The sequence below is a fragment of the Tupaia chinensis genome, unplaced genomic scaffold (genome assembly GCF_000334495.1).
Source record: "Tupaia chinensis unplaced genomic scaffold, TupChi_1.0 Scaffold000459_1, whole genome shotgun sequence".
NCBI lineage: Eukaryota > Metazoa > Chordata > Mammalia > Scandentia > Tupaiidae > Tupaia > Tupaia belangeri.
In genome coordinates this window covers 1,895,046-1,920,874 of record NW_006159968.1, presented here as the reverse complement: position 1 = coordinate 1,920,874, position 25,829 = coordinate 1,895,046, and the positions used below count along the sequence as shown (strand labels likewise).

At 46.3% G+C, this 25,829-nt stretch overlaps 1 protein-coding gene across 1 annotated transcript in view; it reads left to right on the top strand.

Moving 5' to 3' along the window:
• TG (thyroglobulin) overlaps positions 1-25,829 on the top strand; it is a 262,258-nt gene that overhangs the window by 92,323 nt on the left and 144,106 nt on the right. Inside the window, exon 36 of the mRNA XM_006155527.1 lies at positions 11,127-11,189. Coding sequence (XP_006155589.1) covers positions 11,127-11,189 — 63 coding nt within the window. The remainder of the gene's footprint in view (positions 1-11,126; positions 11,190-25,829) is intronic.

The following is a 25,829-nucleotide window of genomic DNA, read 5'->3' as shown; positions in this document are numbered from 1 at the left end:
GCCAAGGCCAGTTGGCACAATGTGTGTCCTTGGGGCATGTAAGGCATGTATACCAGCATGTTTCAGGAGCTCAATTTGAAATTGATGAAAAAAATGAATTATCAGCCTTCATAGTGCAGTGGAGAAGCTGTAGACTCAAATGAGGAGAAGCTGGTTTCTTTTCAACTCTTCTCTCTTATGTGACTTAGTCTTTAGTAAAGTCACACCACTTCTTCAGTTTCTTCATTGGTAAAATAAGAAAATGAGACAGACTGTGGTCCCATCACTTCTTATATTTTGGGTGTTTATGGTGTGGGTAGACTCGGGGAGCAGTGGTGACTTCATGGAAACTATGCATCTTCTGTGTCACAGAAGCAAATTTGCAAAGATGACCCATATCTAAAAATACTGAAAAGCATGTGATAGGAGATCTTGGATGGAGAGACTGAGCTGAGGTTCAGTATGGCCACTCTCCCTCACTGTTGGTTTCCGCCTTAGTTTCTGAGTAAATATAGAATGGGAATTGGCCCTTGTTTGATACTGATCCTTGGAAGCACTGTCCTAGAATATCTAATCCGGAGTGACTCTTAGAGATCTGTAACTTGGATCTCCATATTCTTCATGTCACCCAACACAACACTTTGCCCAAAGCAGGCAAGGAGAAAAGAACTGGCACTCTTCACATGCCTGCTGTATGTCAGAGATGTGCTGGATCTACCTGGGTTATATCACTTTAGATTCCTAACACCCTTTGGGGCCAGCAGATGGCTTAGTGGTTAAGACACTGGACTCCCACATTGCTGACTGCAGTTTGAGTCCTAGACACGTGAGTGTGTGTGGCCCAAATCCCAAGAGAAGAGAAGAGAAGGGATTGCTGTGTAGCCATTCCCCTAGAAAGTGATTTCTTGCTTTCTGTCTCTTTCTGTCTTTCTCTTGTCTTCCTCTGAGAGCATATGCCCTATAGCAAAAGTCTCTCTCAAATAAATAAATAGATAGATAGACAGGTAGGTAGATAGATAGACTGATAACACCCTTAAGGAGTAGGCATCATTGCCTTCATGTTAGGGTAAGAAGTATGTTATGCTGATGATAATGTAAGGTACATAAATAAATCTAGGAGTTCTAATAATAACAACGAAGTATGCTGCATAGAAGTTGGCCCAAACCACGCAGGCAGTGAGTTGGGTTGCAAGCCCAGATCTAAGGACCTCAAGCCTATACTCTTCCCCTTTACGGTGTTGCTTCTGGCAATGCTTTTGATATCCCAGAAGCTGATTTAAAAAAAAATAGCTAAATATTTATGCCATAGGCCATGTGCACTCTCTGGAGAGACGGTGAGAGGGAATGTAAGAAATCATCCATCAGGGAACTAGCAGTTAGCATAATGGCTATGTCGCTGGACTCCCACGTAGTCGACCGTGGTTCACGTCCTGGACCCGGTGGCTTAAAACTCATGCTGGGTGCGTGTGCGTGCGTGCCCAAGATCCCGAGAGGAGAATGGAGGAGAAGGGATTGCAGTGTGACCATCCCCCCTGGGGGATGATTTCTCACTTTCTGTCTCTCTGTCTCTCTCTGTCTGTCTGGCGAGCGCACGCACCCTATAGCGAAAACCTCTCCAAAAAAAAAAAAAAAAAAAGAAAAGAAAAGAAATCATCCATCAGGGGAGATGGCAACACTCTACATTCCATTCTCCTTCATTCTCCTCCTGGGATTTTGAGCATGGATGCACACAAACCTGGCATTAATTTGAAGCCACTGGTTTCAGAACTTGAACCACAGTTGGCCATGTGGGAGTCCAGTACCTTAACCACCATGCCACCTGCTGGCCTATAACTGGATACTAAAGTTTTTAGACTTTTTTGTCTGACTGGTTTTCCCCAACTCAATTGCTAGCAATTGACTAGTAAATTGGAAGAGGGGGGAAAAAAAGACCAACAAAATAAACCTAATGAGTTGGTGGTTTGGCCTTGTTTCAGAGCCATATCCAACCAGAAAGGTGTGGATGGAGTCCCAGTCAGATCCTGGCCCTCACCCCTCATACGTGAATCTCCCAATTGCCTGTGCATTTCTCAGCTTCGTGATAGATTTTCTTGGAGTTAACTGTTTCCAGCCCAAATGGAATCTTCCTGCCGAGGTCCACCTTCAAATCCTGTGACTTGATCTTAATTCATTCTATAGGCTGTTTATTTTAACATCTTGTAATATTTTATAAAAGCCATCAGGTGGAACCAGCAGATGGTATAATGGTTACGTCACTGGACTCCCCACATAGTCAATGGTGGTTTGAGTCCCAGACCTGGTGGCTTAAAACTCACACCAGACGTGTGTGTGTGTATGTCCAAAATCCAGAGAGGTGACTAGAGAAGAGATTGCAGTGTTGTCATCCCCTCTAGGAGGTGATTTTTCATTTCCCATCTCTCTGGCAAGCACATGTACCCTATAGTAAAAATCCCTCAAAATAAAAATAAATAAATAAAATAAAAAAAAAAAAAATCTGACTTGAGGCCAGCAGATGGTATAATGGTTATGCTGCTGGATTCCCACATGGCCAACCATGGTTTGAGTCCTGGACACAGTGACTTGAAACTCATGCTGGGTGTGTGTGCATATATGCCCAAGATCCCAGGAGGAGATGAAGGACAAGGGATTGTGGTGTAGTCATTCCCCCCCTGGGTGGTGATTTCTCACTTTCCCTATCATTGACTTTATCTCTCTCTCTCTCTCTAGTGAGTACATGCTGCCTAGGGCAAAAACCTCTTAAAAAACAGACAGACCGACAACAAATAAAAACAGGCTTATATGATAGGAGCGCCTCAGTGGGTTTCTACTTTGGGAGGAATGTTCTGTATATGGTGGTTTTCCTGCTTTAACTTGGAGAGGCAAGGAGGAGGAATGGTGCTAGGACTTTGGGCCCCAGGCGACCTGATGCCAGATGTTGGTGTTAGGTGGCTTCCAAACTCAACTCTCAGCACCTCCTGGCCCCATGTGTCCTCTTACCTCCTCACCCCTTCAAAGTCTGAAAAATGGCATTTTCCATCTTCATATTACTCATGGAAGAGTTGGATAAAAAAAAGTTTAAGGAGTAACTCATTCCTTTAGAAATGTAATGGGAGTCAGACCAGCATGTCACAACATCTTGACGGGAACTGGCAAAGAAGAGAACTGCGGTGCTCATTGTTCCAACTCATTTCTTTTGCTGTTTCTTCTGTCCATCTGCACAGATCACCAGCTTTTCCCAGTTCACACTCTGTGGGGTTAGCCTGAGTCTCAGCAGTTCTGACCAGAAGCTACAGGGCAGGGAATTAAAAATTCACGGAGGGGCTCTCATTCAGCCTGTATCAGGCATCATCCTTGCCCCGAGAACCTCTGGCTTTACAAACCTCATCTCTATTCAAGAAACTCTTACTGGATGCCAACTGCTTTCAAGTAGTATCTCATTTAATCCTCATGCCCATCTCAGATGAGGAAATGGAGGCTCAGGGAGGTTATGTCATTTACCCCAGGTCACAGAGCAAGTACATGACACAGTTAAAATTTGGAAACAGGTGTTTGTGACTCTGAATCACTATGCCTCATGGCTGAGTGGAGCTAAGGCATGGTTTTCTGTCCTCTAGTCACTCACGGTCTGAGGAGTTAACTGACGCTGAATAAGTTAACCATTCTGGTGCTGGGACTCTCACATCTTAATGGTAGAAGCTGTGAAATTTTATTGAGTATCTACCCTGAGTCGCACACTATGCTAGGCATGAGAAACTCAAGATTAAAAAGATAAAGCTGTTTTTCTTAGACACAACAGACAGGAGGACATGACACATGAGATTCACCATAGCATACCAGGCTAAGGGCTGGAACGAGTCTCATGCATACAGTGCTGTGGGAACATGGGAACAAGAAGTAAACTCTGCTTGTGTCATGGTGCCTGTTATGAGGGGCTCCGATGAGCCCTCCTGACTGTGAGGACTCCTTCCACTTAATTCTCCTAGCCCATTGGCATGAAGCCACCAGATAGGCAACATCCCTCACCACATGTTGCCTGTCTTGAATTTAGGCAGGGAGGGGAGAGAAAGAAAAGACTGCATTTTAAATGCATCCATCTCTTTTCCTTTTATCAGTGGCCCTGGGTAGAAAACCCCTTGGACTGCATGTGGCTATAGCCATTCTGGACTGAGTGGCTCCAAGTTTGTCATTGCCACGTGGAAGAAGGAGGGAGGCCATGACAGGTGTACTTGCCTCTCCACTGGGGTGGAACAGGGTTCTTCTCACTTATCTTCATCAGAAGTGCTGGGCAGCAGGGAGAAGCCTTAGGATGTATGGATTATCTCCTCAGTAGACCTCAGCAAGAAGAGATCTTACCAAAGAAAACTGGCTTGATACAATAGACTGCTGTCCCACTTGGACCATGCCAACCGGACAAAGTCATCCTTTGATCAAGTTCAAGCCAGAACACTTGCTAGCTGGATTCTGAATGTATCATGTGGTCTTGGATTTTCATATTTTCTTGAGTAGACAAAACCACACCAGCATCCTTTGGGAACATTCTAGCACATAAGCTGACAAAACTACTATTTACTTTCCCATTCTTACCTTTGCGATAGCCGTAGTATAAATACTAGCAGGGAGTTGCCTCTGTGGGGCTAGGACAGGCTGCACAGCAGAGGAGCAGTGGGCTGAGTCCTGAGGGAAGGCAGGGTCCAGCCTTCACCTCACAGTCCACACTGGCCCAGGAGGTGGAGAATCACAATAAGTTTGGCTTCTTAAAGTTTGTTTGCTTGTTTATTTATTTAGTGGGCCAAAGAGAGAGAGAGAAAAACAGACACCCCAACGGGTCCCACCACACCCCAGTACCCTCCCCAGCCTCCCAGCAGCCAGGATCACAGGAGCACGTGGGTGTACGTGGTACGTACAGGTTGATCTGGGATCCAAACCTGGGCCTCCCACACAGCTCCTGCATCACACAGTGGCGCCCCCAGCTGCACTGCCACAGCTGGGCCTCACAGACGAATTTGTACTGAGAATTCTAGTAGTAATCCTGGGCCTTGCTTTCAGTGCCTGGTTTGACGTTAGTGTAGCAATGCATCTGTCAGGTGATTACTGCGAGATCACTGACTCTAGGTTCCTGTCTCTCAGGAACTACCACCAAGAGTGGTCAGGGCTGATATTTATTGAGCTCCTACTGTACGCCAACACCATGGAAGTAGGAGAGGAAGTCCCTGCCCACACAGGGTGCACTGTCTGGCTAGGGAGGCAGACCTGAAAGAAACTGCACATTTCTTAAGCACTTTCTGTATGTCAGACCCAACTGAAGCACTTTCCAGATCTGCCTACTCATACCCCTGGAGAGGTGGGCGCTATTCCTGCTTTCTGTATGTCAGACCCAACTGAAGCACTTCCCAGATCTGCCTACTCATACCCCTGGAAAGGTGGGCTCTGTTCCTAAGGAGACAGGATCTCTCTGTGATCGGAGAGTCACAGAAATGGTGCTCATGTGGCTCTGGTGGAACCCATAGGGTGAGTGGGGAAGGATGCTTCTTTTTCTTTTTTATAAGTTTATTTATTTATTTCTTCCATGAGCAAGAGAGAGAGAGAAAGACCACCCTTGCAGTCTCAATGCGAACATCCACTCCAGCCTCGGCCAGCTCTGGATCATGGACACACATGTGCCCTGTGTATTCTGGGAGGTCTCCAGACACAACCCTGGGTTTTCCCACATGGGTCAGCTTTGCAGTGTCACAGTTTACTGCTGTGCCACCATCCAGCCCTGGGGTGGGGTACGGGGGAGCTCTTTAAACCATGAAAGGAAAACAAGACGTCCATGGATGAGGAGTTATCAAAGGTGATTCCAGGAAAAATCTGGAGGTAGATGAAAGAGAATGGGAGGAAAGAACAGCGGCCACTGCCGGTTACAGAGCCGAGGGCGCTGTGCTCCTGCCCTGGCAGCCCTCGCAGCCCCGAGGAGAGTCCACACAGCCTTCACAGCATAACCTGTGAGCGACTGTATTCACGGCACAGGAACTGAGTCTTCGAGAGTCCAGGAAGAGACAGGCACACACCACAGCAGGGAGAGCCAAGCAGGGACTCTCACGAACTTGTAGCGATGACCGCAGGCCTGCACCTTGGCTGTCCACAGAGAACAGAAAGTTCCAGGTGCTTTTGCACAGTACTACAGAGGTGCAGGCTGAGCCACTAAGAATGCAAACGAGGCTGTCTGTGCCCCTTCCTGGCAGTAAGACCCCGGGAGGAAATGGGTCAGCTCTGAGGACTGGGGTGGTGCAGGGGAGGTTGGGGGCCTGCTCTGGGGTCAGATAAACAGTGTCCCAGAGCCCAGGGTTTCCTGGAAGGGGCAAGTCTCTGGGGCATTGGGACCCTCTGTTTTTTGAAGAGAACCAGGGCTTCCCTCCTATCCGCAGCTGTGCATTTCTGCAAGCGGGCAGGGTCTCTGGAGTGTTTACAAAGTCAAATGGACTTCGGGAACCAGCAGTTAGCGTAATGGCTATGTCGCTGGACTCCCACGTAGTCGACCGTGGTTTGTGTCCCGGACCCGGTGGCTTAAAACTCACGCCGGGCGCGTGTGCGTGCATGCCCAAGATCCCGAGAGGAGAATGGAGGAGAAGGGATTGCAGCGTGACCATCCCCCCTGGGGGGTGATTTCTCGCTTTCTGTCTCTATGTCTCTCTCTGTCTGTCTGGCGAGCGCACGCGCCCTTCAGTGAAAATCTCTCAAAAAAAAAAAAAAAAGTCAAATGGACTTCTAAAAATGAAACTGGAGACTCCCAGTTCCTCTCTTCTTCTGCAAAGTAAATGCATTTGGACCCTCTTGTAATTCTAGATACAGAAACTGAATCTGGAAAGAAAATGGCAAGCCCTTCTAATAATGCCTCCCAGCAGCCCACATGCAAGCTTCCCCATGTAGGTAGCATTTTACTGGATAATCCATTCTCCATCATTCAGATCATATCACCAACTTCTGCATTTACTAAGCAGAGCCTGCTCCAGGTCCTAGGCTATTTTTCTGCAAGCAGTATCTCATTTAATGATCTCACAGTCTAATGAGGCAGGACCTGTTGATACCCACCTTCCAAGCTGTGATGGCTAATATGTTCCAGCTGGTGAAACTGGGGCTATTTTTTTACTCGCAATGCTTCTGGCACCAAATGTGTGGGTTTTCCCCACACCAACCAGTCCCCCAGCTCTCTGAATATAACTGGGTGTCTGATGATCCACTTCAATTCTGACACTAATTACCTGTGGTTATAGTCAGACTTCAGAGAGTAAGAGCTTGATCCCACACGACTACTGCCACTTCAGATGCCGGTTTCAATTCCTGGAAGTCCTGTGCTTCTGACAATTGGCTATAAATACGGGGTTGCTATGACCCCCTTCTTGGGTTTGATAACTTGCCAAAATGGCTCACAGTAGTTAGGAAAGCAGTTATTTACCATTGCCAGTTAATTATAAAGGATACAACCCAGAAACAGCCAAATGGAAGAGATGCAGATAGGGGTGGGTGTGGCCCATGCCTTTTCTGGGTCCACATCAGTGTGTTCACCAATTCAGAAACTGCTTAGTATGTTAATAAAGGATTCATTACTTAGGCATAGTTAATTAGATTTTGGTGAATTAATTCAATCACCATTCCTTTACGTCTCCCTTGAGGTTGGGTGTGGGACCCAAAGTTCTAACCCTCTAATCATATCTTACTTTCTGGGCAACTGGTTCTCATCCTAAAACCATTTAAGGACCCTGTACCCCCAGGCGTCTTACTAGCTTACAAAGAGATACTTTGACCACTGCAGATCCCAAGGGTCTCAGAAGATCTTCTGTCAGAAGCCAGAGACCAGACCATATTTTATAATAAAAGATGCTCCTATCACTCCTGTCATTCAAGAGATCACAAGAGTTTTGGCGCTAGGTGTCAGCAACTGGGATAAAGACTGAATGTCTATTTCTTATTACATCATATCTCAAGCATTTGCCACTCTCCCTGGTGTAAAAATTCTCACCTTGGCTCATTTCAAGCTCCCAAAGCAGCACAATCTGCTGTTGGGAGCCTATGTGAGCTGGCTCAGCATACTCTGTGTGGATCCTAGGAAGGTTGTCCTTCATCTGTTTATCAAGTGTGACTTAGCTAAGCCTCTTCCTCAAGGATACAAGGTAAAGTTCTCAGTTGGAGGGTCCCCAGGGGAGTTTTTATCCTCCCTGAGGATGTTAAGGTTTTAGCGCCCAGGGGGCAGAGAAGGGGAAAACCCTCAGGGCCCATCGCAGTCATGTATACAGAAGAAGGTCCCACTCAAGGCTAATAGCACACCTCTTAACCTACTGCCTGTTCTCACTACTAGTGAGTGAGAGACAGTATGTGAAAGACAGCAGAGCTCTGTGGAACGTGCGGCTGACGGGAGCCACGTAATACTGTAATCCCACCCGTGCATGCACTGCAGCTCCTGCTCCCGTCCTCATGGTGTTAGATATGTGTACAGCTCCCAGCTTTCCATTAGTTATGCATGAAGGTTTCCTTCACAAACAGCCCTTGCTTGAAATTCCAAACTAGTTTTCTAAAACCTGAATTGCTCAGTCCAAGGGCAGAGACGTTTGAATGTCCTTGATTTAGACAGTCAGATTGTCCTCTGATACTCTCAGGATCCTTGTTCAGAGAATCTCTTTCAGGAAGAACAAATAAGTGACAACAAAGCAGGGTGACAAGTGCCAAGCTGGCTGGCTGGGTGTAGTGGAGCTCAGGGTATAGTTACAGTCATGCGCAGAGTGACATTTCATCAGTGTGGACCGTGCATTCGGCAGTGATCCATAAGAGTATGCCACATAGCCTAGATGTTGTCCACCTGAAAATGTGAACTGAGGTAAAGGATGGGAAAATTATTCTGGTCAAGTTCAAGGTTGGCGTTCTGGCAGGCATCCCAAATAGACATACTCAGGTTGCCCTGAAAATATGCATCAAGATCTTTCAGTCCTCAGGCAGTATTGTAAAGCTAAAAACCACAAGGAAGGGAAGGGAGAGGTGATAATTCCAGCTCTTTGCGGATAATTATCCCTGGCTGCCAGGATCAATAACAAGGATGACGTTAGTTCAGGTTAGGCAGTTTTTGTGGGGACAGGCCCTGGTCAAAGCTTGCAGTGGCTGTGAGGTTGTGGTTGTGAACAGCAGTGCTTGTGATCAGGTGTACCAGTGTGGGCAAACCCTCTCTCCACAGCCTTCTCTTGCATGGCTCAGTCAGTGTCTAACACAGGTAGACAGAAATGACTCCATTTTGATTTTAACAAACTTTACAACGTGTAGTAGCTATAGCATCTAGGTCTGAGTAAATGTACTCTCTGATGTTTGCCTAATGACAAAATTACCTAGTGACACCTTTCTCACAATGCACACCTGCTGTTACACCACACGTGACTGTGTTGGTGATTGTGAGCTCTACGTGAGGGCTCACAAGATGTAGAATGACAGAAGCCACAGTACAGTGTTCCTCAAAGTGTGTCCCTGGAGAAGAAGCAGCATCACTACCGGGAACTTGTTAGACATGCAAATCTCAGGCCCCCTGAGACCTATTGGGCCAGACGCTCTGGGGTGGACCCAGAAAGGTATGTTACCAAGCCCTCCAGGGGAACCCAATGTCTGCTAAAGTCAGAGAGCCAGTGCCTTGAAATGATGATAGCAGGTGCTTCTAGGCAGGTGGAACCAACAGGAAAAGCAATCCAAGGCTCTAGAAATTGAGAAAATGGGTCTTGACCTGCAGACCAAGTGAAGAGGCAGAGGAGGAGGTGGCTGTGTGGAGGACTAAGCAAGGACTGTGGGGACCAGAATAGAGCATGATTGTGACTGAGACTTTTTCATGGAGACAGATGGGGATGAGAAACCATCACAACAGTGTGTCGTTGTCAAAGAGAAATGCCAAGAGTGGATAATGAAGCATTTGTTGTGTACTACTGTATGTCAGAAACTGTACGTGGTCTAATTATCTAGACCTGGCATCCCTGAGGCAGGTACAGTAATTATTCCACTTTATAGACAAGGACACTGAGGACAGAGAGGGTGAGTGATTGGCTCAAGATCACGTAACAGGAATGTGGCTCAGTGTATCTTGCCCTGAGCTGCTCACACCAAAGTCCTTACCCTTGATGACTTGACTGTACTACACTGCAGCTCCAAGAGAGCTAGGAGACCCCATGAACAGTCCTAGTTCAGGTCATTTGAAGAGCAAAAATTGATGAAAAGTTGAAAATAGATTTGATCAGAAAAGGACTAGAAAGGAGAGGAAGATAATTAGCTCCTGGGAATCACCTGCTGATGATCACTGTGATGTCTCATTGGATTCTCCCATCATTCTCATTTTATCAGTGCTGAAACTTGGTGTAGAAAAAGTTAGGTAACTTGTCTCTGCACACTGAGGTTCAAATCCAGTTTGCCCTCTCCAAGTCCAGGCTGTGCCCATGCCATGCTGCCTGCCTTCGGCAGCTGCTCCCTGCGGGGCTCTTGACTTGTGCCTGGCACAGTGCCAAGCATGATACACTACCTGACCTCCTGAGTCGCACAGTGATTTTTAGTCTGAGGCATGTAGTACCATCCTTGTGTGCAGTTGTGAAAACTGAGGCCCAGAGACATGGAATGCTTCACCCAAATTCAGTCAGTAAGTGACAGCACAGGCATTCGAGTTGTTGGCTATGTTTTTAGTTCTGGCCTTCTTCTCTCTAAGACACAACAGGGTTATACATCCTCCTCCCTGGCCTCACTCCTAGCTGTGGCCCATGACATGTGACCAGAAGCAAGCCTGTCACTTCTAGGCAGAGGCTGGGAGAACAAGATTCAAATATGCTGCATTCTCTTTGCCCTGCCATGGCAACTGTCAAAGACCAGGGACAGCTGGAAACTTCCTCGGCCTGGGCCTTGGTGGAGAATGACATAGAGCAAACCCCTGCCCACCTGCAGCAGGCCTGTGGTGTGAGCCTTTCCCATCATGAGCCACGCAGAGGTTGAGATTACTGTCCCTTTGGCATAACCAGGCCCCTCCCAACCGGTGCAGTCTGTCTGCCACCCAAGTGCAGCTTTCTGCTGCCATCTTGTCTCTTTGTCAGCGCCATCAGAACTCAATGATGTTGAGGGGTAAAAAAAGAGCTAAAAGGCTACCTTTTTCTTCTTTTCAGTTGCTCCAAATAAAGGTCCCAGTTTCTGCCCTTCAGATGTTCTGCCTTTGCTCACAGAGAAAGGTAAGTGCATCACTTCATTTCTCTTTGAGAGTCCTTCGTCATCTTCTGCCTCTTGTCTCGGCAACCCTGGCTTTTGTCCAGAGCTTGCAGGACTCTCTCACGTACATTCATTCAAGCTCCAACCACTTATACACAGATGCAGGCAGGGCAGATACGAACCACATGATGTTACAGATGAGGAAACTCATGCACCGAAATGAAGCGACCTGGTCTAATGACACATCTAACTAGAAGCAGAATGGGACTGAAGCCCAGTTCTCCTGAGCTTCATTCCAAGCCACAGTCCCAGGGCACTGTCAAGAAGAGTGGTACCTGTGGCCAGCAATTGAGAGGAACCAGCTTCCTGCTAGTGCGAAGGCATCAGAGCTCACACCCATGACACTGGGTGACATGGCAATATCTAGGGATAATAGCCATCCGGATACTGGGCGATGTGGCAACACCTAGGGATGAGAGACAAGAGTCTCGACTGAGGCTGCTGTCCTCCTGTTCATTGCACACACCTCACACGGCATGCTCGGTCTGGCCCAGGGCAGCAGGAGGAGCAGTGAGAGTGGGCTCAGTGAGACATCCCAACGCCCTGGATGGGGTCCAGGGTGCCAGCCAGGGTGGGCCTCACTGCACTGGCTCTTCTTTCTCTCCTTCATCAGGAAGTGAGGAGCTCAGCCTGGGCTCCAGACGCCTCTCAGCAGAGGCCTGCCCTGTGACATAATGTCTGCAGGGCCTAGACATCTGTCATTATGGCCCTGGCTGCAAAGGTAGAACATGGCTCATGTAGGAGGGAATTATTTAAAGCCAAGGTTGTGGTTAAAAGTATAAAAATGTCCTTAATCCAAGTTACCAATTTTTTTTACTCAGTTAAAATAGCCAGCTTTGGAGGTCGTGGATATGTCTGATCTTTTTTGAGTGTTCTATACAGGATGTCCTTGCTAAGCACTTGACAGATGCCATCAGGCGCCAGCTTCCTGAAATACTCAAGGCAGGTGTTGGGGTAACCACACTGTGGTTGGCGTAGAGAGACCACGGCACCCCAGACACATAGGAATATGAGTCTGGGCCAGACTTGGTGGATGTTGCTTGAGAATTTTATCAGATACCATGCAAGCACAATTGAAGTAATTAAAAAGTCCCCGAAGAATTATGGTGCAAACCAAAACAAAATGCTAGTTCCACATGTCCCTTTCATCCACCTACCACACGGAGGCCACCTCTTTCCACATTTTTAGTTGCACTTTTTCATCCTGGCCTCCGTGTTTCTAAATCATACGTCAATCCTGCTAATTCCTTGGTTTTCTAATGTTAGAAATGACCACTGAGTCTGTGCCTGGATAGATGAAGCAAGCTTAGCTCCCTTGTATTACAATTTTTTGAATTTTCCTCCTTCATATTCGAAGACCAGGGTGAGCCTGAAGATTGGGGTGGAACAGGAGTGAAAGTCTCATTATCATGGCCACGTAGACATGGTTCACCGCAGAGCTCAGGGCAGTCCCCCCTGCACCCAGGGACTTTCAGGTCACTCCTGCCATTGGCCTCATCCCATCTGGGTTGTGTGGGCTTTCTTAGATGAGGAGAAGAACAAAAGGAAACCAGCGAGAGAACTGAAAAGCAGCAGACTCTGTCTGCTCTCCTTCCTGCAGGCCGCTGGAGTTTCTCTTCGTCTTCTCAGCTGAGTCAGTCAGCATGATGTCACCTCTGCTTCTTTTTCTAAAAGTGTGTCGAAATCCCTAACTGCTGTTCACTCATTCTCGTGTTTTCTCTTTTTCTTTTTGTTATCTTTATGGGCTTAGACTTTTCATTCCTTTAGTTCATTTGGTAGGGGTCCATGGAGGGAGAGAAGGTAAACATGCCGTATTTCATTAAAGGCAATAATATAGTAGTTTTTGAAACGTTTGTGTGTTCAGTGAGGACTCCTTGTGTCTTCAGATCTGTGCTAGGCATTTACTCTTCGCACAAACCTCAGGAGACTGGTTCTTTATAATATTTGCATAGAAAATGCCAACAGTACAGAAATACAGAAGGAAAACCCACCCAGTTACTTAGAAGCTACTCTGTCAGTTCATACATTGCCTTGTTTCCCTCCAGTCATCCAGGTTTTTCTGAATGGTTTGATAGAGTTCTAATCCCTTCATGTATACTGTAGCAGATTTTTGTTGTTTTTACCTAATAATGCATTATGTGTATATTCCCAAATCATTACATCTCTCTAAATCAGGGGTGCCTGTGTATATCCATGTAGTCATTCATTCATTCTTCTTCCTCCCTATTTTGCAGTGCTCACTGTCTAGCGATGAATAGGCAAGCAGGGTCAGTGCAGTGCTAACAGCCACAGTTGTCACATTATGCCACTAGTTCACTAACCCATTCCTCTGTTTTGGGACATTTCATTATTTATGACTCTAAGCATGCCACAATGAATACCTTAGAACCTAAAACTCCTTCCAAATTCCAGAGTATTTCCCAATAATTTCTACAGAGTGGACTTACTGGGTTTTAGAAATTTCTATGTTAGGCCTCTAGAGTGACAGTGCTTAGCCGGTCACAGTGGTTGTCCGCAGTTGCATACTTACCAGCTATGAATTAAAGTGTTTTTGTTTTTCCATCCTGAAATTTCATCCCTGAAACCTGTTATTTATTGAATTTATAAAGAGTGCTTTGATAGCTAAATGTCAAATACTTTCAGAAATGTTGAAACCAGAGCATAAACAACTTTGGGGGATTTTACAGTGCTTCCACTCTGTGAATGCTAAATATTTGGATTACTAAGATGTGAATTACCAACAAAGGAAAAAGAAGATAGAGTACTGACCATCTCTCTTCATGTACCCTTGAAGTCCGTGGGCCTGAGTAAATGTTTCCACCGCAGAATTAGATGTCATCACATTTTTAAACGTGTCTTTAATAAGTGTGATTTAAAAGCAGAAGAGATGTCAGAGCCAGCACCCCATCTGTGCCTAGAGTTCCTGGACTGAATTAGAGTCTGGGCATGTTTCTTCAGTGTGAATCAGAGGGAGGAGATCATCCTACCTTCAGGGTGCTGATGTCAGCATGTAATTCTGACATGGGTTATCTGTGTGTGTGTGCGTGTACACAGACTTGCATGTATGTACTCTACAACTGTGAAGTATTATTCACTTTCTGCACTTTCCTGGCCTGTGCAGGGACACACAAGTAGTTGAGTATTGCCAGGCCTGCAGGAGTGTGAGGGGGCGCTGGATGGGGACAGAGACCAAAATATAAAGCACCTTGGGTACCCCAATCCTTAAAGGGGTGTAATCAGTCAACAATGAGTGCCGAACTGTTTGAAAGCTTTCACTTTGCATTCAGAGGAGTGTGCACTGGTGGATGGACAAGCTAGGTTGGAGGACATGAAGGCAGTGGAGTCCTCTGTGTAGAACATACCATTTCACTCTCTTTGGGTAAAAATTGTAGGATTTTTAAAAATAAGCAAAGCAGTAACAAATGTCATTTTCTTCACAAGAGAAATACCCATTGCATCTTAAAAGATCTGCCTCTGCCAATCAGGAGAGGGTGCTCAGGGCAAGCAGGCATCGACCGCTGATGCCCCAGACCTGCCTGGCTGATAACTACTAGCTCCTTCAGGCCTCCCCTGCAGACTGATGCTGGATCTTCCAACAGCGTATTCCCAGGACAACTGCCATTTTGATTCCCGATTGCTATTTCAGAAACACTTTTCTCAGAGGCGTCTCTGAAGTAAATTTAGTATTGGGACTGGGAGCCAGAGGAAAACAGAAGCTGTGAGTCTTTAGGAATTTATATTTTACGTTCTATGTGCTTTCACTTGAGGGACTCAGTGCGTCTTTTGGAAAATGCCCTGACTTTGAGCCTCATGGCAGCGGGTGCAGCACGTTGTCGGCAGCAGAGAGAGCCATGAGTGGGGCTGAGGCAGAGAGGGCGCCAGGTGAGCAGGTGACAAGCCTTACTCATGGCTGTGGGCTCAGCTTCGCAGTTCCTGGGTCCTGACCTCCCCTGCAGCTCTAAGAAGGGGTCAGGGGCTGAACTCAGGAGGGATGGAAATGCCAGTGGCTGCAGGGACAGCCTTTGGGCCGCAAGATAAAAGGAAGTCAAGTGTCTGCTCTGGCTCTGCCTCCAGCCTGTCCTTTCATTGTGTTCATGGATTGATGGAATTCATTTGATCTTTTCTGTGAGTGGTTTTTGTTAAGCTGAGGTAGAGTTATGTGATCCTTCAAAATGTCTGCACTGGCGGGAACAGGGCACGTGCGTCTCGTCTGATGGAGGGAAGCAGTGTGACACCTTGAGCAGCACGTGGGCCTTGAAGCCCGTCTGCCCAGCTTCTCTGAGCACCCTGGGCCAGCTTCCTTGGACTCTCTTGTTTTATTAATAACACTTTATTTATTTCTTCTGTGAGAGAGAGAGAGAGAGACAGCACCCCCAACAGGGTCTTGATGCTGCCCTCCACCCCCGGCTGCAGCTGGAGTCAATTGATGGGCACATGTGTCTGTACTTGGGGGGTCTGCACATATGGACCTGGACCCTTCCCATGTGGGCACAGAGCATCGCGTGTCACCACTGCACCACTGTCCAGCTCCGTTCTCAGCCTCTGATGACTCTGTTTGCCTCTGTGAATGCAAACGGTCACAAAAGGTAAGAAATATCAATGTAGTGGGCTTGAGTTAAAGAACAAACGACACGCAGTGCTCAGCACAGAATTTGAAGAGCGATGATTAAGAAATGCCAGCAGTCATTCTGTAGCCCGAACCTATTTTTCAATGAAGAGGAAACTGAGGAACAGGATGAAAACGCGACTCTCTCAAATGGCAGTCAGTGGAAGCAGAGCTATCCAATTATATGTCTTCAAAATTCCTATTTATTGCGTGACTGATTATGCCAGTCACCAAGCTGTATGCTTTCCATATTTTAATCATCACAACTGCTCTAGAGGCGTGAGAGACTGAGTTCATTTTGCCAATGTGGAAGCTAAGGCTTAGAGAGACCCGAGTCTCATACCTAGTCAATGGCAAAGCTGTGATTCAAACCCTATTGGAGTCCAAATGCAGAGTCTTCCCACTGAGACTGGTGACTGTTGCCACTGGGCTCCTGGAAGTCAGACCCTGAGATGAAGCTTAGTGTGCCGGATGAGTTTTAGGGAATTCTATCAACAGGGGTCAGAGGGGACAAAAGAACTTCTAGGATGGGGTAAAGTGAGACACTGAGCTGCGGTATGTCTCAGTAGAGGCTTCTGCCAGCCCTTTAGAGATGGCAAAGCTGCAATGACCTTCAAAATTATTCTGTCCTTGGGACCAGCAGTTGGTGTAATGGTTATGTCGCTGACCTCCCATGTAGTCAACCGTGGTTTGAGTCCCAGACCCGGTGGCTTAAAGTCACATCGGGCGCGTGTGTGTCCGTGCCCAAGATCCCGAGAGAGGAGAATGGAGGAGAAGGGATTGAAGCGTGGCCATCACCCCAGGGGGTGATTTCTGGCTTTCTGTCTCTCTTTCTCTCTTTGCCTTTCTGGCGAGCACATGTGCCTTATAGCAAAAACCTCTCCAAATAATAGTAATAATGATAATTGTTCTGTCCTCATGTTGGCCACTCATTGAAATGGTCTGCCCGGCAGCCTCTGAAGGTGGCCAGCAGTGGTGTATGCACCAGCAGCACTCACAGCTGCAGGGGTAGAGCCCTTCGGTCCTGCAGGGGGTCTGGAGGCACCCACAGCATCCTCCACAGTGACTTCGTTCTTTGCTAGTCCAGTCTGGGGCACATGTGAGGGGGAAGGATGCTATTCAACACTCCACAGGCCCTCCTGCACCAACCCAGGTGCTCAGACAGCATTCTATCGTGTTCCTGGGCTGATGGCCCTGAGCAGGCCCTCCTGCACCAACCTGGGTGCTCAGACATCGTTCTATAGTGCCCCTGGGCTGATGGCCCTGAGCAGGCCCTCCTGCACCAACCTGGGTGCTCAGATAGCATTCTACCATGCCCCTGGGCTGATGGCACTGAGCAGGCCCTCCTGCACCACCCCGGATGCTCAGACAGTGTTCTACTTTTCCTCTGGGCTGATGGCCCTGAGCAGGCCCTCCTGCGCCAACCCAGTTGCTCAGACAGTGCTCTATTGTGTTCCCTGGGCGATGGCACTGAGTAGGCCCTCTTGCACCAACCTGGGTGCTCAGACAGCGTCCTACCATGCCTCCAGGCTGATGGCATGTTCAGCCTCACAGACTAATTCCTACTCCTTCTGGTTCTCAGGCAAGAAGGCCCAGGTGAGCAGATATTGATGTCCAAATTGTTTAATGTTTCTATAAAGCTTAAGCACACACAGAGTTTATGTATGTGTGTGTATACACACACACACACACACACACACACACACCATTGAGGGGGTTTGTGGTGCATGCTCCGTTGCTCTCCGTGACTTGACTTTTGTTATCTAGGGATAGGTCCATATTTGGGGCCAGCAGGGCAAGGCTGACTGCACACCCTAATCCCTCCCTTCAGTTGAGACCACTGGGCAGACTGTCTGGTTAGTTGGCAGCCTCAGTGCTCAGTACGTGATTAACCCCATCCCGAGCCAGTGCCTGCCTCCAGAACTATATTCACCTCAGAGTCACTGCCTGGGTGACATAAGTGCTGTACTTGGCAGGTCTGAGTGTGCTTAGGGCATGGTTTCATATCTGGCAGCGCCCAGACCTGTTCCCTGTCTCTCAGAGGCCTAGAGGCTGAGAAAGAGAAAGGAACAGGAACGGCTGGCAAAGTGAGGCTGCAGCAGTGGCGAGTCTGAGGAAAAGGGGGAATGTGAGAATGCTGGCCCCAGCCTGGAAGGCTCTGTTTCTGTGGGTGCAGGAAGGAGCCTCCAGCAAGCTGGGAGATGCTGGGAATGGGACATTGTCATGAGTTCCTCAGCCTCAGCTGCCTTTCCTCCTCATTCATTCCTTACTGGTTCAACAAGCATTCAGCAAGCACCTACTCTGTGCCAGGCACTGAGTGCTGGGGCTACAGCGGAGCAAAGGGGGGCTTGCTCCTCATTGCTCTGAGCCCCAGGGCCTTCTAAAAGACCTCTTGCCAGCCCATCTAAAGTAGCTCCCTTGACATTCTGCTCCTTCAGACAACTCATTGTTGTAAAATTTTTTCATTTATTTCCCTGTTGGGTGCTTTTTTTCTGTTCCCTCTGGAAGGGAAGTTACACAAAGGACCTCCTCCTTCTCGTTCACTGCTATTCTCAGTATCTCAAAGAATCAGTCTTTAGCAAATATTTACTGAATAAATGATTGGGGTTTTCTTGCTTGCCTGTTAGATTTGGTGCTCCCAGAGGCCAGGTATTTTGTAATTCATGATTGGATTCTTCACACTTAGGGAAATATCTGCTATACCATAGTGGCTCCGATTATTTTATTGGCAGTTATTTGGTTTTAAACACACAGCTGCACATCTCCACTTTGATCTAGATAGTCATTTAAAGATCATGGCGATTTAGCTGATGCTGTTGAAAGAATTGACAAAGGAATACATGAATGAATGAATGGTGATGGTGGCAGTAGAACACTGAAAGCCACGTGGGAAACGGGGTCAGGTAGCCTGGTTTGGGAGCCTTTGTCACTCATCAGATATGTAACTAGACCAGCTGAAAGTATCTCCCTGAGTCCCAGTTGCTGCACCTGTAAAATGGTGACACCTACTTCAAAGAAGTTGTTAGTAAGCTTTAAAGGATGTAAAATTGCAGTACCCAACGCCTGGTGAAGATCAGTAGTGGTGGGATTGTTGGGTTAGGTTGTGCACAGCCAGTGCTAAGGGTCTCTTTTTAGATCAGTTTTGTGAATGCTGTCCATGCAGTTGTCCTGTGTGCAACTTGTGAAGCTATGTATGGTGAACCTGGGAGGCACTAGATACATGTTTGCTGAAAGATTAGAGTCTCGGAGTCTTAGAGGATGGAGAAAACACAGGATTTCCCATGCCCATCATAATCTCTTCTCCAGACAGCACCAGTTTTATAAGGGGTCCATTAAAGATTTGATCTACTGAACTTAAAAGAGTTAGAGCCGAGAATAAAATATGCCAACTTATGGTCTCCCTTTGGGTTTGTTTAGGCTTCAGCTTCCAGTACTTTTTTTAAAAAAAACTCTTGCTTATCTATAGAAGATATTTTCTCAGACTAGAATCAATCGGAAACCACACAATCACAAATGACTTCAATCAAAAGTGTGAGGTAAGGGAGAAGCCCTTGGGTAGCACCCTAACTTCCTCCCTTCCTGTCATCAGCCTCTGTCTTCTTCAAGCCATGACTCCAAGCTCCCAGTGCGAGGCCTTCCGTGGAACAGAAGCGAAGGCAGGTTCTATGATGAAAATGTGGTTTCTCTTTCCTCACCACCTCTGAATCAGCGTGATCTGAGCTAACTACTGTGGAGTGGAAGGACTTGGTTTGCTTATTTCATTTTCTAGTGCCATGCTAGAGCCACTTATCAAATCAAATGGAATTAACCAAGTAATTCACACTAGGGTGGAAACACTGATACTTAAGGGGATATTTTCCTATAGAAACGATCACATTTTAAGTGGAGAAACCTGAAAGATATTGTTTCAAAGAGTAGATATTCAGATCATTGCACAAGCATTTGGGGAAACTATTTCGGACAGCCTGCCCTTCCTAGAGCTCCTTAAATCGTCTGTTGACTGTGAGTTAGATCATCCATGAGTGCATCCATTAACAGATTTCCTTTAGAGAGATTAGTTCTATGCATTATAATAAAATTTAACTGTTTATTAAAAATAGCATGTTAAAGTGGGTAATGCTACACAAAGTGTGTTTGTTTAATTTGTTATAGGGCGTGTGCACTCGCTGGAGAGACAGAGAGAGGGAAAGTGAGAAACCCCCAGGGGATGGCCGTGCTGCAGTCCCTTCTCCACCCTCCACCACCTCTGAATCAGCGTGATCTGAGCTAACTACTGTGGAGTGGAAGGACTTGGTTTGCTTATTTCATTTTCTAGTGCCATGCTAGAGCCACTTATCAAATCAAATGGAATTAACCAAGTAATTCACACTAGGGTGGAAACACTGATACTTAAGGGGATATTTTCCTATAGAAACTATCACATTTTAAGTGGAGAAACCTGAAAGATATTGTTTCAAAGAGTAGATATTCAGATCATTGCACAAGCATTTGGGGAAACTATTTCGGACAGCCTGCCCTTCCTAGAGCTCCTTAAATCGTCTGTTGACTGTGAGTTAGATCATCCATGAGTGCATCCATTAACAGATTTCCTTTAGAGAGATTAGTTCTATGCATTATAATAAAATTTAACTGTTTATTAAAAATAGCATGTTAAAGTGGGTAATGCTACACAAAGTGTGTTTGTTTAATTTGTTATAGGGCGTGTGCACTCGCTGGAGAGACAGAGAGAGGGAAAGTGAGAAACCCCCAGGGGATGGCCGTGCTGCAGTCCCTTCTCCACCCTCCTCTCAGGATTCTGGACATGCATGCACACATAGCCAGCATGTGTTTTAAGCTGCCGAGTCCAAGACTGAAACCACGCAGTCAGCCCTGTGGGATCCAGGTCCCTAATCTCCATACCACTTGGCTGGCCCTGTTTGTTTGTTTTCAACCCTCTTTATCCCTCTATTCATTTATTCTCCCCCACTGTTGAGTCTCTGCTACATTCCCAGACTTCCTTGGAGGGACTGAATTTGACTTATCATGGAGGCAGCCAGCTCTTCACCCCAGTGTGCAGAGTCCAGGAGGTGAGAGGGCCCAGCTCTAGAGGACTGAGTGAGGGCTTCTGTGCATCCAGTTTCCAGCACCATGGGAGAGATGGTGTGTGTGCGTGGGGGGTGAGGTGAAAAGGGCTGAGCAGGGATGAGAAGGAGTGGGGGTGAGATGACTGGAAGGCACAGGCCCTCCTGCTGTGATGGAGGGAGGCTGAGCCAATGAGCTCCCTGCCTTGTTGTATTTAACTATGTTAATGCTTCCCTCCCCTCATGGGGGGGCTGACCTCTGTTTCCCTTTAGAGTTTCTATTTCTGTCATTCTAATGATGGGCTCAGTTATGCTTTAGGGTGTGGTTTGTTTTCTTGTTTTTGTGATCACCTCCCCAGCATGCAGGAGGGGCTTGGTAGATGTTTGTAGAAGCAGAAGCAGTGAAGCATAGAGACGCTGACCATGGGCAGGTCTGGGTTTCAATTCCATTTCTGCTCCTGCTGTGTGGGTGACATTAAAGTGGAATTCATATGTTAGCTATGGCCGTGATGCTATGAGGTTTGGGTGAAGTCACGTATATAAGATGCTCAGCGTGGCCCCTAGCATACACTGGGAGCAGTTGACAGGTGGCGATAGCAGCCCTGGGGCTCAGAAAGGTCCTGAAACTGAGCAGGAAAGTTGAAGTCTCGGGTGTCTGACTGTCTGGGCTCAAACCAACTGCGGGGAGGCTGGCCAAGTTTCCTGCTCAAGTTCTGGGTGCTCTTGTTTGACATCTCCGTGGGAGCCTCTGAGCACTGCAGTTCTTTAGCTTGGTCCACCTTGGTTCTACAGATCCTCAGGGATTCTGCAGTTTTGCCCAGATGCCCAGGAATTTGCACAATGGCTCCTAGAAAGAAGAGGCTGGCCTCTCTGGGGAGTCCCAGTTCCCACGCCACCTCTGGGTGAACAGGTGCATCAGTGCTACACCACTGCCTGGCCCCAACTCACTTTTTTAGAGGGGCTGGGATTCTGTCTGAGTGGAGAACGCTATCACCCACTGACAGAGTGTGTGTAGGAAAGATGGGAGGGGATCCGCTTGATAGGAATCGAACTCCTTAGAGAAAAATCGGATTCAGTCTGAGCCTTTGGAGTTCCACTAGGAATCTTGCTTGTGGGGAACTTTGTAAATCTGCTACAAGGACAGCAGGGAGGATGAATCCATGTCTGGTTTCAAGTATATGTCTTTTTATTTTCCTTGGGTAGAAATTTCCCTCAGAGGGTCTTTGAACTCAGCAGTAGAGAAGTTGATTAGTTACCAACTTGCAAGCTTATAACCTCAGCAGATGTTGGGCTGGATGTCTTTGGAATCTTCAGCCTGCAATGGACATGCCACTAAAGGGAATTGCTTTATGAGGCTGAAGTTGGGTCACGACGAGAAGGAGGAGGCAGCTGTGGTGTGATGGAGGTTGAGAGGGGCATTCTGGACCAAGTCCCTGGTCTGCCAGTCATAAGGCCTTAGCCATGTTCTATGCCACCTATGCACCTCGGCTCACTCCCTACAAACTAGTAATCCATGGGCTGATAGAGTTATTTGATTTCTCAGAGTAAATGAAAGTGCTTCAAATACTGGGATGCATCAAATAAAAGTGAGATACTATGAAATCGACTGTCCATGATTCACTTCCTGTGTGACTAATTAGTCAGCAAATTGCTTCATCCAGTAATCATTTGGCCCAGCTGCAATGGCATAGGTGCTGGCATGCTGCTGGAATGCTGGAGCCATGTGGTGGGTCAGAGCTCAGATCCCAGGTCATCCTGTAAACACTCACACTGAGCATGCACAAAAGGCTGTGAAAGCAGAGTTGAATCTGTTTTGTTCTTTTATCTCTGGAGTCCTGGAGGTTTGCTGAGGTCTGAAAGGTTTTTTCTAATGAGACCCTTAAAATTTGCTGTTTGGGGCAGTAGGTGGTGTAGTTGTTAAGGTGCTGAACTCACACGTGGTCAACCACAGTTCCAGTTTAGGACCCGGTGGCTTGAAACTCATGCTGGGTGCGTGTGTATGTATGCTCCAAATCCTGAGAGGAGAATGGATTGAAGTGTGGCCATCACCCCTGAGGAGTGATTTCTTGCTTTCTGTCTCTGTCTCTCTGGAACGTGCAAGCACCCTATAGCAAAAATCTCTTAAAAAATGTTGCTATTTACCACAGCCAGCCTGGGTAGGCACAGAACCCACCTCTAGTATTTCTTCACTTTCTCCATGTTTAAAACCAATCATTACACTAAGTACTAAAGGAATTGTTCTCAGACCTGGGTATGAAAAGTAGTAAGGATCCTGTATGCTCTTTATGCCTAGGAGTTTATACTCATAGTTGTTTTTGTTCTTGATGATTCTTAAAGAAATCCTATAAACTTTAAAAAAATGATTTATTTTACATCTATTCACTGTATAGCATAAAAAATGAATGTTCCCATCCAGAATACACTGAATGTTGGCCCAATCAAAGATATTACCACACTATTATCCTCAACAGATAATTTTCCACTGTGTGTTTCTTAACTGTTTTACTTCTTTCTTCTATCTCCTCGATTTCCTCCCTCTCACCCTCTGCCATTTCCTACCCTCCTATTAAAAGCTGAGTCTGTGATTGTTTGAATGTCAGCAAGAGGGTTAGATATTTGCTACTGGTTTGATAGGGACACACCAAAAGGTATTTCTCCCCTTTCTCAAATGAGGAAGGCAAGGCCAGAGCAGGAATTGACCTTTAGCCCCCAGCCAGAGGGCAGCAGACCTGGTCCTGCTGTATTAGCATGGCTCTGCAGTGACGTGTCCTTTTGAGGACACTTTTTAATAGCTGAAAATATTCTAAACTTTGAGATCAAACACTTTTTTTTTCCCTGATGTCAGGAAAAGGAAGAAAGGAAGAAAGAAAGATCAATTAGAAAGGCTCCTCAGGGCCTGGAGGTGTGTGGTGGTAACTGAGGCCCACTTGGGAAGGTCCTCGTTTGAGTCCTGAGGCCTCCCTGAGCCGGTGGGTGCTCTCATACTCATGGTCCAGGCTGGCTGGTACTGGGGTGGGTTGCAGCGTGAGCACTCTGCTGGGGGTGCCTCTCTCTCTCTCTCTCTCTCTACCTCCCATGGAAGGAATCTATGAACTTAAAACAAGAAGTCCTCTGTATGTAAATGGAAAATTTCAAGTATTTTCTAGTCCAGATTTTAACTTAGTTTACATGTAAGAAGAGAATATGGAATGATTACCTATCAATCACCTTAAATACATAGCACATTTTGTGGTGAGAAATATTTGAAATTTACTTTTTAAGCAATTTTGAAATATAGACTACATTAGTATGAACTATAATCTCCATGCAGAGTAATAGAGCCCAGAGAAATGAGTCCTCTACATCATATGCCTAAATGATGACATTATACTGTACCCCCAAAATATATATACATTTATAATTTGCCAACCAATAAAAAGTAAATTTTAAACAGAGAGATGAAAGCTAAATGAGCTTTTGAACTCAGAATGGTCTCTGTTCTCAAGCCTAAGTCTCTTTCTCCAGCAATTTATGGTCCAAACAAAACAAACTCCAAAGGTAGTATTTCATGACTGTGTAGACAGTTATTTGCAAACATGGATATGTGTCTGGATTACTGGGAAAGTTGGTAAAGAATACAGAGGCCCAGATCTTTGAAATGGGCTTTGGGATGTTTATCACGTACTTCAAGCATGTCTGATACTTACCAAAGTTTGAGAACGACCGATAGACAGGAACAATGATCCTGAAGTTTTTGGCTAATTAGCTGGTTTGCCCATGCTGCCATCTTTTTGCTCTCAGTGGTTCCTCTGACAACCAGTAAGGAGGAAGCCAGTAAAGAGCTGCAGAATTAGCTACTACTGGGGATGGCTGACTGGAGCCCCACCGAGGCACGCCACTGCAGTTTTCTCCCATTTCAAAGTAGCCACACAGGGAAGAGCCAAGGCTCACCTGTGGCTGAAAGGCATCACTGTGAGGAAAGAACTCAAGGAGAAAACTAGAGAGGCAAGACATTTATGAGACACAGAGATGGATTATTATCTGTTGATGACAACGTGTATAGAATCCTCAACTGGACTGTTGTGAAGTATATTCATGGTGGATAAATTCACTTTACAAGCTAGGTGATGTACAGTGATTGAATGTATAAACTAAATGAAAATTTTTAGAAAAAAACGTAAAAAGGAAAAGAACACATAGATAATGAGCTTTCCTTTATGCCACCAACCATTCAGCAAATACAATGGAAAAACATCTCATTGCATTCTTAATGACATCAAGTATCAAACAGAATAAAATTTAAATGAAAAAACTTTCAAATATTTAACCTCAAGATCATTACAAGTAATAACCCAAAGGCACATTCTTGAAACTTGATGAAATGGTTTTAATCTTTATCCCAAAAGATAAATAACCAAGAATATACTTTACCAAGTGAAATATTGTGGAAACACTCTTACTATCAGGTGATAAAAATCAATGTATGATAAGCATGTATTTCAAATTCATGGGGAGATTGTTTTTTTTCTTTCTTTTTTTTTTTTTTTTTTTTTTTTTAGGCTTTTGCCACAGGGCACGCGTGCACACCAGAGACACAGAGAGAGAAAGTGAGAAATCATTCCCCTGGGAAGGATGGCCATGCACAATCCCTTCTCTTCAGCTGTGGGAGTCCAGCGGCTTAACCACCATGCCATCTGCTGACCCCAAGAGATTGACTTTTTTAATGAATCACACTGGCATTGCAATCTAAAGAATAATAACAAAATGAAAATAAACCATTGCCTGCAGTTTGTAAAGGATTAATTTTTTTTTGGGTGAGTTGGAAACCTCTGCCATCTCATTCACCTGGAGAGGAGAAGGGCAGTTGCTAGAGAGTCTGGGGTTTGTACTTAAGGGAGCTGCAGCTAAAGCCCTAGTTAGCACTGCCACTTAATTGGTGGAGAGAATGCTGGCTAAGC